Source organism: Amia ocellicauda, chromosome 5, assembly GCF_036373705.1.
Source record: "Amia ocellicauda isolate fAmiCal2 chromosome 5, fAmiCal2.hap1, whole genome shotgun sequence".
NCBI lineage: Eukaryota > Metazoa > Chordata > Actinopteri > Amiiformes > Amiidae > Amia > Amia ocellicauda.
This window is the reverse complement of record NC_089854.1, coordinates 1,320,518-1,339,263: the sequence shown is the minus strand read 5'-3', so window position 1 is coordinate 1,339,263 and position 18,746 is coordinate 1,320,518. Positions and strand designations below refer to the sequence as shown.

The window sequence follows — 18,746 nt, the reverse complement described above, 5'->3', positions numbered from 1 at the left end:
CCACAGCAGAAAACAAATAAACATCTTTAGACAACACGCAGAGAAAGGAAAAGGAATCATTGCAAAGGGATGGACTTTGAAAGTTTCGGTTTTAATGTGACAGTATGTGATTTTACACCAACACAAAAGTGATTTTTAATTCTCATTGATTTCTTTATTGGAAAAGATGGCGACAATAATCATGACTTTAAAAATAAGTGACTTATGCTTCCATGCACATCTCCAAAATTTGTATTCTCTTTTTTTTTCTTCACTCAGTTTCCTTTTATTTCATGATGGAAATGGAAGGTTAGATTGTTGCTTTTTTTCATTTAAAAACCAATGGAAAGATATACTGGAATGAGAGGGTGATAGTCCATCTTCAGAGAAATAATAATAAAAATCATCATCACACACAAATCATAGAACACGTCACAGTCGACTGTGGAGTTTGCATTCGTCAGGCCAATGGCTCCTAATTAAAAACGTTATAATTTGTTTTAAGCAAATGATCAACATTAACACTACATTTGCCCGAGCAGGGCTGCACTAAGATCCCATATGAAATCATTCAGGTAAAAAGGAACCATAGCAAAATAACGACACCAAGGCAATCGAGTGTCGTCGGTCACAGTGGCTGTAGCGATTGCCCGTCTCTGTGAAAACCACCAGAGAACAATGCACACCGGGGGGAACTCACAAGAGCCACGCACTACAATGTCCGACACACAAACCTAACCCTCTGAAAAACAAACACAAAACAACTTCTGTTCTTTAAAAATCTTTGACATTTCTACCATTTTCTTTTCTTCAACAGAATTAAATTAAATGATATAAAAATAGCTGGCCTTGCGAGCTCCTCCCCCCCAGTCAGTGTGCACTTCAAGGCAAGAACAAAGATTAATTATCAGCTGTTTTTAATGGCATTGTCTGTCTGTCTGTCTGTCTGTCTGTCTGTGCGTTTTGGTTTGACACCAGCAGGAGCCGAGAGAAGCACCGGAGCCAGAGAGCAGGGCCCGGCCCGGCCCAGCAGCACAAGAAAGCTACCAGCAGTGATGCTTATGGGAAGGAGCGAGTGCATCCGGACCGAACCACCGCAGCTGCTCCCGAGTCTCTGCGGGTTCTGTGCGTAGGCGGCTCAATGTTTGGATTCAATCTGAGCAACTCTGCAAGCGGGGAGGGGAGGGGCCTGTCACACGGGTCTCAGAGACGGAAGAACAGAAACTGTTTAATAAAATACACCGTTACAAACAGAAAGAAGAGCAAACAGTCAGTTAATGACTATTGCACGGGGGGTCGCAGCTATGGAGATGTGAAACAACCAGGATGCTTCCACAGACTCCAAAACAGGACGTGAAGGGCAGACAGGGCACTAGGGGGAGGAGACAGAGGACAGGGGACAGACAGGGCACTAGAGGGAGGAGACAGACAGGGGACAGGGACAGGGTTGGTGGGGTCAGAAAGGCACAGCCACACAGCTTGTACCCCTGGGGCCTCAGCCTGGGGTCCCTGTGTTGAGTATGTGGTCTGAGCCACATGATTGGTCGACTGGTTTGTGGTTGGTCTCGGTTGTGGCAGCTGAGGCTGGGGCCGCACAACTCCTGCTGCTTAAAGGCCTTAGGTGTGGATCGTACCCCCCCCAACTCTCAGCTGCTCAACTCAATTCAATAATTAGTTCATCTTATTAATCTACGTATATGGCAACACAGGCATGGACTGACACCCCTGCTTGGACCTGAGAGGTGAAAGGTCAAGCTCAACCCCCCCCCCTCCACAGCGCTCTGGGCGACACACAGCAGAGCAACTCAACAGCTAGAAGACACCTTTACAGTTCAAGTCTGAAGATTAAAACCCTTTTTGTCCTTAAACTCGTCCATTTCACTTTTTTATCTCAGAACAATTAGGAATATTTCCAACTCGCCTACTTACTCTATCTGTCTATATCTACCCATCTAACCTCATTGCTCTTCATTTTGAATGGCTATTTTTTCAAATATAAATATATTTAGAATGTATAATTTATTATTAATCTTTTTGTTCCTTTTGTTTAAACTGTTTAAAATGTGCGCTGGTGCAGCGAGTGTCGGGAAGCAGTGTGGGGGAACAGACGGCGGCGAGGAAGGACATTAAGGACATATAAGGTCAGAGAGGATTCGGCACAGAAACAAAATAATAACAATCAAAAGACACACGTCAAATTATTAAAAAAGATTTAAAAAAACCCCATTGTAAACGGGGCATCGATTCGCCAGATACCACGCTAAAATAAATCGTCCAGAATGTCTGTGGTCTAGATGCCTACTATGACATCACAGAGAGCCTAAGAGGGTGGGTGGGACAGAGGGCTGGAGTCAGACAACCAGCCTGACAGACACACACACACACACACACACACACACAGACACACACTCACACAGACAGACAGCCAGACAGCCAGACAGACACAAACACACATACATACACTCACAGAGACAGACAGCCAGACAGACACACACACCCACATAGACACACACAAACAGCCAGACAAACAGACACACACAGAGACAGACATGGACACAGCAGTAATAAGCACTACACCAACCCCACACAGCGCAACAACTATTTAAGCAAAATACCTGTTATTGTGTAATTAGTAAAGGTTGCCGTTGCACACCGTGGCGCCCTCATCCAGAAGCACAGCTCAAGTGATCTGGGCAATATGAATAACAATCATGACAATCACAGTAATAATAGTCAGAGTCTGCTCTGCAGGGGGTCAGCGGTCCAGACCTCGGTCCCACAGTCTCTCAGTGTGGAATGTGTGTTGAGCTTTGAAAGTGCAAAGACATTAAACGAGAATAATCATAATAATACAAGAAAAATCGAACTGGATCAGAACCTCCACTAACAGATTGCTTGGCACCATTTCAAGTTATTTCACAAACAGCCTACATTTCTGATTGTCTTTCAAATTATATAATTTCGCTTTTGTTTTAAAGTGGATTAACAAATAAACGATAGAAGATAAAGTGTTTAGCGGGGGGGCTGAAGCGACTGGAGAGTCCGAGGGGGCCGGTGGGGGGGGTGAGAAGTGAAACAAAGTACAAAAATGAAATGAAATGAAAAACTAAAAATGAAATGAAAATGTAAAATCTCTCGCTCGTTTGTTGTCGGAGTATTTCCCCCTCGAGGTCTTCCGAGCCCCCTCCGCCTGGGACCCCCCCACTCCGTAGACATGGTGGTCGTCTGGACTTTACTGCCATTGTCCGCAACTAGTATCTGACAGAGAGAAACAAAGAGCGCCTCATTACTGAGTCATCCCTCTTTATACAGCCTCCCTCCCCAGTTATCCCAGCTGTTCCCATTGTGCTCCAGCTTTTCATACACAGTTCCAGCACAGAACAGCAGACCTCTTCTCCCTCTCTCTCTCCCTCTCCCTGTGTCCTCCTCTCACCCTCTCCATGTTCTCTTCTCTCTCTGTGTCCTCCTCTATTGCCCTCTCTCTCTCTCCTCTCTCTCCCACTCTCCCCTCCTCCCAGCACCGGTACCTGTAGTAGTTGGGTTTGAAGGGCCCGTTCTTGTTGAGGCCCAGGTACTTGGCCTGCTCGTCAGACAGCTCTGTCAGGTGGGCGTCGAAGGTGGGCAGATGCAGGCTGGCAACGTACTCGTCTGAACGAACCACACACACACGCACGCACAGAAAACAAATGTGAATTCTACTTTAGAAGTCTAAAAGTAATTTAAAAAAAACAGTACTTCTGATTCCCTGCAGGACTAAATTAAGTGAGTCATAAAAAGGGATTATAACAGCATAAAAGAAGACGTATTGTTCTACATCGAGCCACAAGGGGGCTGCAGTGCTGGAGCTCAGCTCAGTGACCGTGTCAGAGGGGCGGCTGGGCGCTCTGTCCTCAGAAAAACAGATATATATTTATATTTATATCAGTCTGCAGTGCACTGCCCATTATCAGCACAAAAGGTGTCCATTTGCCAGCCATCTGTCGGGCAGTGTCAACAGCTTATTCCACAACAACGGAAACACAAACAGAGTCCCCAGCGCAAGGCAGGGACGAGAGGGATACATACGGTAGAAGGTGTTTATATGTGTGTGTGTGCGTCTGTGTGAGTGTGTGCGTGTGTGTGTCAGTGTGTGTCCTTCCCATCACAGCTCTGCCGGGTCAGTCCAGTCACAGGTGCTCCCACCCCCCTGTTCTCCAGACTCAGTACAAGACTGAAAAACTTCAAGGTGCCGCCCACCCTGATGTCTCATCCTGTGATCCAAAACAGCACTCCCCCTCTCTCTCTCCCTCTCTACCTGACCTCTACCTCTCTCTCCCCATCTCTCCCTCTCCCTCTCTCTCTCTCTCTCTCCCTCTCCCTCTATCTCTCAGTTTACCAGTCAAACACAGCTCCATGTTCTTAACACCCACTTGTGGAACTGACAGTTCTGAAGCGGTGGAGTGTGTGTGTGTGTGAGAGAGAGAGATTGATTGTGTGTGTGTGTGTGTGTGTGTGTGTGTGTGTGTGTGTGTGTCTGTGTGCGTGAGAGTTGGGTTTAATTTGGAGTCTGAGAAAAACAAGCTCGCCCACCCCGTGCCAAAAGTCTGTGAAATTGGTCCTGTCAGTTAGCAGGGAGGAACAGCTGTGACTGACGCCCACACTGACTGCCTGAGCTCCACTAGAGCCCTGTGTGTGTGTGTCAGTGTGTGTGTGTGTGTGTGCAGGTCTTACCCATCTTCTTGGGCAGCAGATACACGTCCTGTTTGTAGCGTCCCTCGGGAGCGTTGTACAGCTCAATCAGCGCCAGCGCCTGGGGGCCACATAATGACACACTGACACCCTGACACACACACACACACACACACACACACACACACACACACTAAAACACACACACTGACACACACACCAACCTCCTTGTTCTGAACACACACACACAAGGACGCCCACAGGCAGTCCAGTCCAGTGACTCGGGGGGCTCTGTCTCTCGCTCACCTGTGTGGTGGCTGTGATGGACAGGACAAACGTGGGGACCGTGGAGCAGCTCAGGTTCAGCAGGCGGCCCTGCATGCGGACACACACACACAAGACATAGAAAGAAAGAAAGCAGAAATAACAGATTCAATGCGGGCGCAGGAGAGGGAGGAATGGGCTCGGGGGTGGGGTGTGTTTCGGGGGTCTTGGGGGTCCGCGTCAGTGTCGTTGTTGTACCTCGGCCAGCAGGACAACCCTCTTCCCATCGGGCCAGATGACGTGGTCCACCTGCGAGCGCACTCTCTCCCAGGTGAGCTCTGGCGTGCGCAGGCTGGCCTGTGGGGTGGGAATCAGGACATAAACACAACATCAACAACGACATCCACACAATGCTGGGACGTCAGCGACAGACGACAGCGCCCAGCCGCACTTACCACGTCGATCTCGGTGTTGGAGTGGCCCATGTTGCACACGATGCAGCCGTTCTTCATGCGGTCCAGCTGGTCCCGGGTCACCACGTTCTTATTGCCTGAGGACAGAACGAGCCGGTCAGTGTCTGTGTGTGTGTGTGTGAGTGTGTAGACTGTGTGTGTGTGTGTGTGTGTATGAGAGTGAGTGAGAGTGAGTGAGTGAGAGCGTGTGTGGTGTGTGTTGTTTTGTTCTAAACCCTGCTATAGAACCATTTCAGAGATTGTTTTTAAATGCGTGGCCGGGACCCCCAGACTCGCCCATTCATTGACACTCCTGTCTGACCAACTCCTCGCCCCCCGTACCTGTGCAGGTGATGACCACGTCCACCTGGCGGATCACCTCGTTCAGCTTGACCACCCGGAAGCCGTCCATGCTGTGGGGGTGGCGCAGAGACGGGGGTGTAAGAGGAGGAGAATTAAACACACGCGTGAACACGCAGACTAATGACTCACACGTGTTTTTAACTCAGAGCGCCACACTCACCAGGCCTGCAGGGCGCAGATGGGGTCGATCTCGGTGATGCACACAATGGCGCCCAGGGCCTTCAGCGCAGCACAGCAGCCCTTCCCCACCTGCAACACACAGCCAGGTTACCCCCTGCTCACTAGCACACAAACAGGAGGGAGCTGTGCTTAGGACAGTGGCAGTGCACAAACCCCACCCACCCCCAACCCCCAAGGGGCTGCCCCAGCCCCGGTCTCACCTCTCCGTATCCACACACCACCACCTGCTTGCCCCCGAACATCACGTCTGTGGTTCTCTTCAAACTGCCGGGACACAAACGTGGTCACAATGGAGAGAAATGACACACACTGGGCCTCAGGCCAGGTCAGACAGAGCTGGGCCCACGAGCCTGAGTGACATTAAACCAGCAACATTGAACTAAACAACCGTCTGCCGAATCCTCACCCGTCTAGGATGGACTCCCGGCAGCAGTACAGGTTGTCAAACTTCTGCTTGGTCACTGAGTCGTTGACGTTCATCGCCGGGACGCACAGCTTGCCGGCCTTGGACAGCTGGTAAAGGCTGAGGAGACATGATGCCGTGCACACAGAGTCACTCCGCAGCAGGTGGGGAGAGACATGTGACCCCTGCACTGTACTGAGGACTGGGCTTCGATCAGGATTCTCGCTGTGTGTTGCATGTGTGGCACATATTGTCTGACTACTGTAGGTTGCCCTGGGTGAGGGCTTCTGCTAAGATGTAAAAACATCAATAATAAAATAATAATAATAATAATAATAATGAGTAACGCTGTGTCTACATTGCAGAGTTCGGACGCGCAGCTGAACCCAGACAAGTCACAACAATCCTTTATTTATTGAATGTATTAATCTGTTTGTTTGGGACATTAGGAGTCAGTGCTGTGACTGCAGCCCTGTCTGTCCTCTGGGGCCCCTGTGTGCGGGGGTCCGTGTTGTGCGTGGCGCTCACCGGTGCACCCCCGTCACGCTCTCCTCCACGATGCCGCGGATCTTCTTGAACACGTTGGGGTACTTCTTGTACACCCAGTGTGTCAGGTCCCCCCCGTCGTCCAGCACCTGCCAGCAGGAACACACGTCACGATTAAAACACACAAAAAGTCACAATAACAACAAAATTACCTTCATGACAATTGTTAAATAATAATATAATTATAATTTTCATTGTTGTTAATCAAAACACCAATACACTGATACCGATACCAATACCGATACCACTACTGATACCGATACGAGTAACAGAGCTGGGTGTGTACCATATTGGGCTCTGATCCCTCCATGTTGACACAGCGGTCGATGCACCACCAGAAGTCGTCCTCAGACTCTCCCTTCCAGGCGAAGACAGACACACCTGCACAGAAAGACACGGTCACATCCAGTCCCACGCACACACAGACACACACACACACAACCACACATGCACGCACGCACGCACACGCATGCACACACACACACACACACACGCCCACACACATTCCACCCCCTGCCTGCCACGTGAACACAGACACTTCTACACAGACAGGGGAAGTTCGTTTTTTTCTTTTGCCCCCAAGGGAAATGTTTTCTTTTACTTAGAGAAAAACACAGTTCCATCAAACTTTTTTTATAAATAGATTTGAATGTTATGCTTATGACAATGAGAAAGAGACAGATTTAGATTGCAGAGCTCAGGTGCTGGGAACAGAGCCGCTAGAGCGACAGCGTTTTGAAGAGCAGCTTCACTCTCGCCACTCTCAGCCCGTGGAGCCGCAGCAGCGATTATTCACATTAGCATCCTGATGAAGGGCCCTCGCTCGCGCCCAGATCAGCGCCGGTGTAGTCAAGAGCTCTCGGAATCACAACCGTGAGTCACTTTCTCTGTGTGTTTCGAAAAGCTGTCACAGCGAGCGCGGGCAGCGTCAAGAGCACCTCTTTCATTGTGGGAGGGGCGGGTGGGTGAATTAATAAATGCAGAAAAAGAAACCGACAAGCTGAATGTGAAATCAATCGATGCCTTCCAGCAGCTCCACGTGCTCCAGTCCAAAGTTAGTCTCTCTTTGACCCGAGCTGATTTTTTTGAACGTGCGCCCGAGCTGGGCGGCAGTAGAAGCTCTGGGGCTTCACCGCGTCTCAGAGAGGACCGGACCACGGCACGGACTGTCTGTCCTCCCAGTGCCACCGCACTCGGCATCATTCGTCCACAGAGCTGATTTACCCTCCGCTCGATTAAAAAAATACAGACAAGACGCTGCCGAGTCCAAAGGTTTACGTCACAAGTGAAAAGATGGGAAAACCAATCGCCAGACCCCCCCCTCCAGCAGCACCACCACCGTCGTCTTCCCACCAAGAACAAAACGAGTTCGGTTTTAAACCCGTTCCAGCTGGCGTCTTGCAGCCCAGCCGTTCAATTATTCAAATGCCTACATATTTGATCACTGACATACCGTGTGCAAACGGTCCTGAGTTTATTCAGAGCTCCGCATTACCGTTTTCATTATCTGTTTCATTACAACACACACACACACACACTGTTACTTCATATGTGTGCGGTTAAAGAAAGCCAAAAGCAAACATGCATGTCTAATCCTGCAGCCGTCTCTCACAAGGGACCGGTTTTCAGGCTAATGAACGAGTGAACAAACAAAACTAAACTAAAAACAAATAATCCCCTAAAAGAAAAGAATTCAACTTAAACAAGCACACCCCGCTTATTCTGCTCATGTTTTACTTATTTATGTAAAAGCTCTCTACAATGATTTCAAGATAACTAAAAAATAACAGACTGCCGTTACATAACTGCACACTGAATTATTGCCCAGAGCTGAGCTGAAGTCCCGAAGTGTGAGGCGCAGTGTTTGGGACGCAGTGTTGCAGTCGCAGTGTGAAGGCAGTGTTCGGGACGCAGTGTGAAAGCAGTGTTGGGGGGGCTGGTGACAGGGTGCCAGTGGCACAGTCCGGGGGGGGGCGTTCACAGGCTATCGCACACATGCCAGGTCCTTACCGGCCTCGGACAGCGCGGCCGCCACCTCGTTCTGCGTGGAGTAGATGTTACAGGCCGTCCAGCGACACTCAGCACCCAGAGCCACCAGCGTCTCGATCAGGACCTGAGGGAATCACGCGGACACACAGACATATACACGTGGACACACACACAGACACACACATAAAGACACACATGGAAGAAAGGACATAAAGACAGCCACGCACACACAGACACACCCAGGCAGACAGAGACAGAGACACACAGATTAGGTAGCTGCAATGACACTGCCAGCCAGGGGCTCTGATATCCGAGATGCCCCTTGACACCCTTCCAATCTGACAGCCTGTCTGCCCGCCCCAGCCAGCGTGGCACTGCGGGCAGGAAACAAACACACACTGTGTTCCTCCCGCAGACAAACTGGGGGGGTTTAAAAGTGAATAGTAACACAATGATCTTTTCCGGACAGGGAGAACTCGCTGCTCTGGCAGGTGCGTTCCCGGCACACAGAGGGCCATTGTGTGAGAGTCGTGGGCGGCCCCTCCCCGGAGGCACGCGGTGTTCCTGGGGGGGGTGGGGTGTGGCATCACATGGTGTTTGGATCTCCGTGGAGCTCTACCTCCTCCTGCCCCGAGTGTCACACAGACCTGAAACTGCCGTAACCTTGACATAATACCCCTCCCCCCCGCCAGCCCCAGCACGGTCAACAGCAGGACTTATTTTAAGTAGGTATAATACCAGGGCAGCATGGCTCTCTGGAGCGGAGGGGACTGGTGAACTGCAGTGCTCTTGTCAATGTGTGAGTGAGTGAGTGGCCCCTTGTGACGGGGCAGTGTGGGGCAGGGCGGGGCAGTGTGGGCCAGGGCGGGGCAGTGTGGGCCAGGGCGGGGCAGAGCAGTGTTGGGGCAGTGTGGGCCAGGGCGGGGCAGTGTGGGCCAGGGCGGGGCAGGGCAGTGTTGGGGCAGTGTGGGCCAGGGCGGGGCAGTGTGGGCCAGGGCGGGGCAGGGCAGTGTTGGGGCAGTGTGGCGGGGCAGTAAGGGCATTGCAGGGTAGTGTGGTCTTACCGCTGTCTGGGCGGTGATGTGAGTGCAGCCCACGATTTTGGCCCCAGCCAGCGGCTTCTCGCCCTGCGCCCTCTTCCTCAGAGAGATCAGTGCTGACATGTCTGTGGAGAGACAGAGCGCTCAGACACACACAACCTCATACACACACACACACACAGTAGCACAGCAGTCGTAGCAGCATTGACTATTGGAGGACTGTGTTCAGGTCGGATGACTGCCAGTCCGATCCGGTCCAATCAGCAGTGAGGCTGAGCCGCCCTTCCCCGAGGAGGGTCACTGTGAGAGAGCAAGCGGAACGGGACAGCAACACCGCGGGCCGGACGATGCGTCCCACAGCCCAGGACAGGACGGCACAGAGGGCCTGCTCACCCTGCTCGGCGATCTCTATCTCGCGCCGGCCGAACTCCGCCTGCTTGATGTTCTTGACGCAGAAGTCGCTGCCGCCCTTGGAGTTGCTCTGCACCTTGTCCCGCGGGGATGTCTCGTCGTCAGAACTGTCCGTGTAGGAGGCGGCTGGGGGGGACAGGGGCAGAGGAGGTTCAAGGTCAGGGTGTCCCTTCTGCTCGTGCCAGAGTGAAGTGTCAATTTTGGCGAGTTGTTACAATATGGGGTTCAACATGCTTTAGCTGTGCTTTATTACGGCCAGTTGTGTATCTACTGGTCTGTTGTAGGAAAGATACATTTATTACAGTATAATCCTGGTGTTCCTGTGTGTGTGTGTGTGTGTCTGTGTCCGGATCTCTGTATCTGTGTCTCTCTCTGTGCATCTGCCTTCGTATGGATCCGTGTGACTATCTGAATCTCTGTGTCTGTCTGTGTGTCTGGGATGGGGGGGTCTCTGCGTACCTGAGCTGTAGCTGTCCGTTGAGGACTGGGAGATGGAGCGCGACAGCGAGCGCCGGCCCGCCTTCGTGGGGAAGCGGCTGAACTCCTGCTTGTCCTCTGCGAACTGGATTTGCTGGAAAAACGAGGGAGAGGTCAGATCACTACCAGTTGGCGGGATCGAGATGCCATGAGGTCACGGCAGCCCTACAGTCACCAGTGCTCCGGGCTCCTCGCTCCCATGCCTCCTGCCGCAGGCTGGGATGTATAGCTGACTGCACTGCCACCCATCAAACCCCCACTGAGCGACAACCGGCCTCCATTCGCAGCCCAGTGCGAGGGGAATATAAAGGTCCATTCAATAAAGCAGCCCCATAAACTAGCCTGAATGTGTATGAGTGAGTGAGTGTGTGTGTGTGTGTGTATGAGAATATCAAAAACTAAGCATGTTGTGTAGCCAGTTACTCTAAGCAGAGATCGAAGGCAGAAAGCACACACAGGGCCTTGGAGAGGTGCGTAGTGGGTATTACTGCCCCCCCCCGCCTCTCCAGTGACTGATCCCTGCCATCTAAAAATATCAACTCAAACAACAGTGCAAATCCGATTACACCCCGGACGGACTGCGCTGCCACCACGCTTCCGACAGGAACAGGAAAGCACAAACCAAACACACACACACACACACACACACTGACACGCTCTCACACACACAAACGCTCTTGCGTAGGGCCTAAAAATACCACCGTGGCCCAGTGAATCAAAGTGAGCCCGGAAGCGGCCAGGGGATAATCCAGCAGCCCCATTAAAGGATGCAGCCCGGAGGTAAATCTGTTAAAGCTGACCCTCACAGGCCACACAGACAACACAGCACTAATCCCCCGAGCTGCGGCACAGGTACTGGGGCAGCTGTGCCACTCAGAGGAGCAGAGGGAGAGAGCTCAGCTGTTCTGTTGCATCTGTAATGAGCTTCATAATTTCTGACAGAGACAGAGGACAACGAACAGTGACAAGGAAATGGCCACACGGACAGCCACGCGCCTCGAAACACAGGGGTGTGAGGAAAGTCACTGTGACTACTGACACATGACCCGAGAGAACGCAGTTTAAGGCCAGGTGGCGTCTCGGTGGCGGGGCATTGCCTGGGTCTGTGCACCACATTAGAAAGGCGCCCCAGATGGGGTCAACAGCATCCCGGAGAAGCAAATGCAAACTGCGGCCGTGACAGAGGGCCAGCACTCCCACAACCCCGAGGAGTTGTCCCTGACAGATCGGTGACTCACGAAAGCGCTGCATTGAACGCACACCCCCTGTGAGGGGCGTCCCGGGAGCCAGCGTCTGTAGACAATACCGCTGTGCGATTAACACCTCACGACCTTGAGTGAACTAAGCCACTACAGATCCATCGGTCAGACAGGTAGATTACAAACCCAGTGTGTACACAGCACACAGCGGCTCAGTGACCACAACACAGGAGTGCTCAACACCCCCCCAGCGGCAGCTCAGAGTCCAGGAGCCCGAGGTCCAGGAAGAGACACAAACCAAGGGGGGGGACTGTTTACAGGCGGTCTAAAAATGGACTGCAGCTCTCAGGGACGTGTCCTTGCGCTTGCCTTTGCAGAGGGGGGGTGTTAACGCAGCGGTACGGGCCGGCTCTGGCTGTGGACAGTGTGGGCACTGTGGGTACTGTGGGCGGCTCTGGGTCCTGAGTGGGAGGGAATGACAGCCAGCCAGCCGCGTGGCGCTTCAATGCCAGAGCTCTGGGTACATGGCGTTCCTGTCCTCGCACCCTCCTTACCTCCCTCTCTCTCTCAGGCGGCCCCTTGCTGCCTGCACCGTCGCGCATTAGAATGAGTTTTGCCTCTTTTCACTGTCCGTCAAGCGCCAAGGAGCCGCAGAGATTATTCACACTGCCAGCTGAATGGGCCCCTGTTAGTCACTGATTAACTGAAGGAGTGGGGGGGGGAGAAGAAGGAGAAGTGTATAGAAAAATATACACATATTGTAAGAAGTCCCCAGACACTGTAACAGGCTGACCTGCCAGGACACAGAGACACAGAGACAGGGGACGGATCTCCAGGCCGACATTCACACTGCTGTGACGAGACGCACTTCGGTACAGGGACTGAGAAAAACGTGTGCCTGAATGCCAACCCCGATACTCCGAGAGAGGACGAAAGAGTTCACGTGTAAACTTTTATTCTGTTACTGCTTAACTCTCTCTCACTCTCTCTCCCTCCTTCCTTTAATAATCCATTGTGATTATTAAAGATAAATACAAGTTTTATCAGTTATAAATGACACTTTATGTGGCCGGCACCTTTGTCTGTATCCACGCTGCACTGCGCCCTTTCGACTGTCCTCGTCAGTGCGGCGGGCAGAAATCATATCAATCCAAAAACAACATCAAAATCAAGACCGCCCAGCCAAGAGCACGTCCCTGAGGATGCAGCAGTGCTGACCTTGGTACAGGATGACCGCACCGGTGGCCATCCGAGAACCCCTGCTCAGTGTCCCACCGACCTCAGGGCTTTCCCTCCTGCAGGTGGAGCCCGGTGTGTTTACCACAGGTTTACCACTGGTTTACCACGGGCCGGGCCCTGTGCCCATGGCAGAGCTCTGTCTGTACTCCAGTGTGGCAGGGGGTGCCTGAGGTTTTAACTTCGATTCGCCAGGGTAAGACATTGCAGCGCAGAGTCTTTCCTTCGCTTTCTTGTCATAAAGGGTCAAAGATTCCTGCAAGGCTGGGTAACAATTCAGTCACCAAGTGGCGAGGGTTCAGTGTTTATGGCTGCTACTCCAGAACATTTTATGGCAGCTTTGCACAACTGTGGGAGTGGAGATAAGCGGCGAGTGTGAGTGTGTAACAGTCACTCTGACACACACACACACACTGACCTGCCAGGATGCCCTGACCCAGTGGGCAGTGTGGCAAAGCACTGATTTATTGATGTACTTATTTATTTTGACTTCAGCACACATTCAAGCAGAATTGCCCTTAAGCTGGGCCCCTGGGAGTGACTCTGAGCGCAGATGAACCGTGTGAACAGCTTGTCTTGGTTTTTCCGTTAAGACTTTTCAAAAGCCTCTTCTGCTTTAAAACAAACAAAACACTGAAGAGAAAGTGTCTGCGCCAAAGCAAAGCCCTGCCCGAGCGCTGAATCGCACAGCTACATGCCTCTGCACACACACAGCACTGAGCCGTACGTTTGTGGGTTTGCTTTTCAATACAATAAAAGAGGAAAACAAATAAATAACTCCAATTGTGTGGGGAGAACGCACTGGACTGGGTCAATAACAACAATAACTGCATAACGTACGAGAGAAGAGACAGACTCACCCTGATGTAAGTCTGCGACATGTTTCAGTCTGGTGTAGAGTTTGAGTTGTGCACTACAGGCGACGCATCTCATGGGTTAATCCCCAGCCCTGAGACCCTGGCACACCCTCTCCTCCCCTGTGCCCCACAGCTCGTCTCACAGACCGGCCCTGACTCCTCACTCCCCGTCAAGCCCGTCCGGATAAGCGTTCCCTGCGAGGCGCCAGTCCGAGTGGCGACGGAGCCGGAGGGGAAGGAATTAAAGCCGCTCGTCTTAGTTCGTTTCCAGGGGTTTCTTCGCGCTGAGAGGATCTGCAGGTGTCTAGCCCAGCCTGCGATTGGTCAGCTTCCCTGCCTAAACTGTGTGACCTCTGACTCCGCCGGTACAGGCGCCCCTGGGCACAAGTCGAGCGTCTCAGTCTTTGTGTCTTGTGTCAACACGGGCACTCAAATGCAAAATACCCCCCCGCCCCCCCACACACTTAGACACACACACAAATGCCTCCCCACACATAGACACACACGGACACACACACAGCGGTCACCTACAAACACCCTCGTCTGCAGTGAGGCACCTTGAGCTTCTTCTATTTCACATCAGTAAGATCTAAGTGTGTGTGTGTGTGTGTGTGTGTGTTCGGTTGTTTATGTTGTGGGGTTGACACAACACGTTAAAGACCCCCCTGTCTGTCTGTCTGTCTGTCTGTCTGTGTGCCTGGTCTGATCGGCTCTGGTCTGGCCCAGCTGTTACCCACACACAAGCAGCCCGGCGGTGTGGGAGACAGTCAGGTAGGGACTGAGAGACACAGAGTCCCCAGGGCACAGGGCACACAGACTGGACTGTCTGCTTCCAAAGAACCACCACAAAACGCATAGCGCCGGCATTAGGTTGAGCCCCAGAGCCGCAGAGTCTCGAACGCGGCTCTACAGAACCGTTTCAAATGTTTCTTTAAGACACCAGGATAAAAAGAAAAAAGACAAGACCACAGGAGATTTAAAGAAAAAAGTTACTTTTAAGTGAAAGTGGGACACTCTAAGAGAAAAAGCTAAATACTGGGTTCCTGCTAAATCCAGGCAGTCGACCCAGATCATATTTGGTTTTGTCTCTGCGCGGCACCACGGGCAGGCTGTGCCAACACCGACGCCGGCTAAATCCCGAACTCTCTGCAACCGAGCCGAACACAGATCAGAACAAGAGTCAGTTCAGACGCCGTGCTTACAGAACAAGAACGCTTTTTCTGAGACCGGGTTCCCTGCCCCACCTGTCTCTCTCTCTCTCTCTCCTCCTCTCCCTCCTTCCCTCTCACCCTCCCTCTCTGCAGGTCTGACCTACATTGCCAGGCCGAGGGGGGGGCATCACATCCGTCTCTCCAGGATTCCCCCACAGTCGTGGCCCATCGGGCACAGCCCACCCCAGCCCCGGAGCCCCGCCATATTGTAACAAGTGCAGCCTGGCATTTGTGTCACGCACAGAGACCTGCTGAGTGGGGATAACGCGTGGATGTTTCTGACCCTGCATTCAGACAGCCTGAAAACCTTCCAATACATACATATTTAAAAAATAAAAAACACTTAAAACACTCAGATGAAACATGTAGCGGAGAACAGAGCAGTGAGGGTCCCCTGTGTGGTGTTGTGTAACAGCGAGACGCGGGGCCTGCATGTGCGTGGGACGGCTGCTACGGGAAACACGCCCACAGCTCCCGAAAGGTCAACTCTCCTGCAGAAAACAGAGCCCCGGCACAGACGTGTAAGAAGCGGTGCCAGCCCTATGCCGGCCAGCCCGGGTGCCCAGCGCTGAGTAACACTCGCACACCCCCAGTCTGGGCTCTCGCACAACGACACGGGTGCTCAGGGTTTGTGGAAATGCACGAGCCTTGAGAGGAGACTCGCTCTGCGGCGAGGGACGGTAGACTGCGGCAAACCGGGCCGCGCTTCGGTCAAGGAGCCGCATCACCACAGTCACGCAACTCCCACCGCAGCGAGCAGCGCATCTGTCCCTCTGTTGCGTTTCAAATCTGAATTGATCCTGCATAGACATGTCAGCACAACACAGGGCTGCTGGGGGAGAGAGGAGGCGCTGTCGTTTCCTGCCAAGAAAGAACTGCTTACACACACACACACACACACGCACACACACACACTGACACGCAGATACAGAGATACAGATACACACGCACAGATACAGATACGCACACTCTCTCTCTCACACACACAGACACTCTCACATACACACTCTCTCTCACACGCACACACACACGCACACACACACTGACACGCAGATAGAGATACAGATACACACGCACAGATACACAGATACACGCACTCTCTCTCTCTCTCTCTCACACACACAGACACTCTCACATACACTCTCTCTCTCACACGCACACACACACACAAATGGACAGTTTAAAAAAATGAATATATATACATTTAGGTTTGCCATAATCCTACATTTAATCCACATTTGGTAATGTGGGTTAAATGGGGCAATTAAAGAAAACAATATTGAGCTCAGGGCACATCTGCTGCCGTCAGATCACTCCGCTCCCCCGAACGAGGCCTTGGGGGCCGTCCTCCCACACTGAGGGCCACCATGGCACAGCACGGCCCCGGGGCCCCCACTCCACCGGGCCCTCAGTGTGGGAGAAGGGTGGCTGGAAGAGAGTCCTGCCAGAGACAGGGCTGAGTCCCTCCCACTCACCACTCATTGGTATTCCACCACCGTCCCTCTCTCTCTCTCTTTCAAATTCACTCTCCCTCTCTCTCTCTCGCTCTCTCTCTCCTGCTACAGCCAAAAGAGCCAGAAACCCACAGCCTTTGTGCCAGTGAAATAGGGAGAGAGGGGAGAGTGGAGAGGGAAGTTTTTAAATTGTGCCAGATCCATCATATCATCCAGTGCCTGTGTGCATGTGTGTGTGCATGTGTGTGTGCATGTGTGTGCGTGTGCATGTCTGTGCGTGTGTGTGAGTGTGAGCCACGTGTGAGGAAACAATGCAGCTCTGTGTGCTTCCCCAAGCAGAGCAATGTCCACACAGACAGAGGGCAGACAGAGGGCAATAGAGACGTGAGCCCAAGGCTGAGCAAAAGGGCACCGATGGGCTTCTCCTCTCGGCCGCAGAGAACAGGCGTCCCGATCACGGCCAGTCTGCGGCCGGGCGGCTCTCCGGCGGTGAGAGAGCAGGCTGCGGACGCGGCTCCCTTGTATCATTAACCCTTTCACACAGCGGCAGCTACGTAAACAGTGCCTGTGTTCTTTTATGACAGGATTATTTGTTAATTGGTATTATTATTGTTTCTATTTTAAGTCTTATCAGTGGGGGGCAGAAACTGGAAAAAACACAAACACACTAAAGGGCCTTTAGACACGTGTGGTTTCTCCTCTGATTTCACAGCAGCTCCACTCGCAGGGCAGGGCAGGGTACAGCCTGACACTCTGTACAGCACACATACTAACCATTATTGATCATTCATAATAACCTGGCGACGCTGGTTATTGTGGTTGCTGTACCCTGGTGTGGGGCTGTGTACTCTGCACTACAGGCCGCAGGACAGCTGGCTCAATTCAGCAGCTGTCCTTCCAGGTCAGGCCAGACACACCTGAGGAGGCCTCTGTCCCAGCTGTGCACAGATCTGGGTTCAGAGGAGCTGGTTTCGTCCCGCACAGTGCAGTGTAAGAGGGGGTCTCGGGGGGATGGCGTGATCAGCCCGGGCGTCAATGAAGCGACGACAACAAAGCGCCGCCCCCCCCCGCCGGACCGGCCGGTACCGAGACGCGGGGCAGCAGGGCTTGTCACTGCGTCTGAAACACCGGGCCGGCACCTGCTCCCTCGTCATCGTCACCGCTGCCTCAAACCCGGACACATTTCCACCGAGCCCCGCCGAGCCGCTTCCTCGCCCCCCGACGTGCGCAGCAGTGAGGACGAGCTGTCCGGCCTGCGCAGCAGCGCTTCACTAATCAACCATGAATGCATTCATTAGCTGCGAGCAGGGCTGTGACAGTACTGTGCAAACTAGCGCCGCAGTATCCGGAGTTTACTGCCTAAGAGCCACTTCCTCCGGGCGCGGACGCACTCACACACGGACAGGCGGAGACGCACCTTTTTGACGGGCTTGTGGGAGGTGACGGCGCTGAAGGCGGCGGACAGGTCGCTCCTGGACATCTCGCTGTTCTTGCTCACGGTCATGGCCGAGTATTTCTCCGCCACATTCTCGCTCTCCTTCACTTCTTTGCTGGCCTGCTTCACTTCCAACTTCGCGTCCCCGGCCGAGTCCGACATTGCGCCCGATATGGCTCGGTACAGCGGGCGCTGGAGGCGCTGAGTGCGCGGTGCCAGGCAGTCGGTGCCCTTATTGGCAGCACAGTGTGTTCCTGCAGGCGGGCAGCTCGACGGCACTCATGTGTGTCAGGGTGTCTTTCCTGCACTTGTATCTCCTCTTTAATTATGGATGCTGTCGTCACTGCAGCCTGGTTTCGCACCACCTCTCTCTCTCTCTCTCCCCGGTTCTGCGCATCCACTCCGCACATCCCAGGCTGCGGGCGGCGTGTGCAGGGCGGGCACCTGGGCGGGCGGGGAGTAGCGATTCGCGAAACTACAGCCCGCCTCAGCGGCCATCTTGGCTCAACCTGCGCTCCGGCGACCATGCGTCACGCCGCAGCTACAATGGCGTCAGTTCGTAATCGTGCGGCCGGCGGGCAA

The 18,746-nt window shown here is 52.9% G+C and overlaps 1 protein-coding gene across 1 annotated transcript; it reads right to left on the bottom strand.

The window, feature by feature from the left end:
* Nucleotides 1-70: 70 nt before the first annotated feature.
* ahcyl1 (adenosylhomocysteinase-like 1) lies at nt 71-18,572 on the bottom strand. Its single transcript, XM_066703123.1, has 17 exons — nt 18,147-18,572; nt 10,755-10,866; nt 10,278-10,421; nt 9,909-10,009; nt 8,866-8,968; nt 7,142-7,236; nt 6,838-6,944; nt 6,313-6,429; nt 6,107-6,170; nt 5,887-5,975; nt 5,706-5,776; nt 5,367-5,461; nt 5,170-5,268; nt 4,954-5,022; nt 4,690-4,768; nt 3,507-3,627; nt 71-3,237 (listed from the first exon to the last, which is right to left on the bottom strand). Exons 1-17 carry the CDS (start codon nt 18,324-18,326, stop codon nt 3,231-3,233), a joined length of 1,653 nt encoding a protein of 550 aa, XP_066559220.1. The 5' UTR covers nt 18,327-18,572; the 3' UTR covers nt 71-3,230.
* Nucleotides 18,573-18,746: the final 174 nt, after the last annotated feature.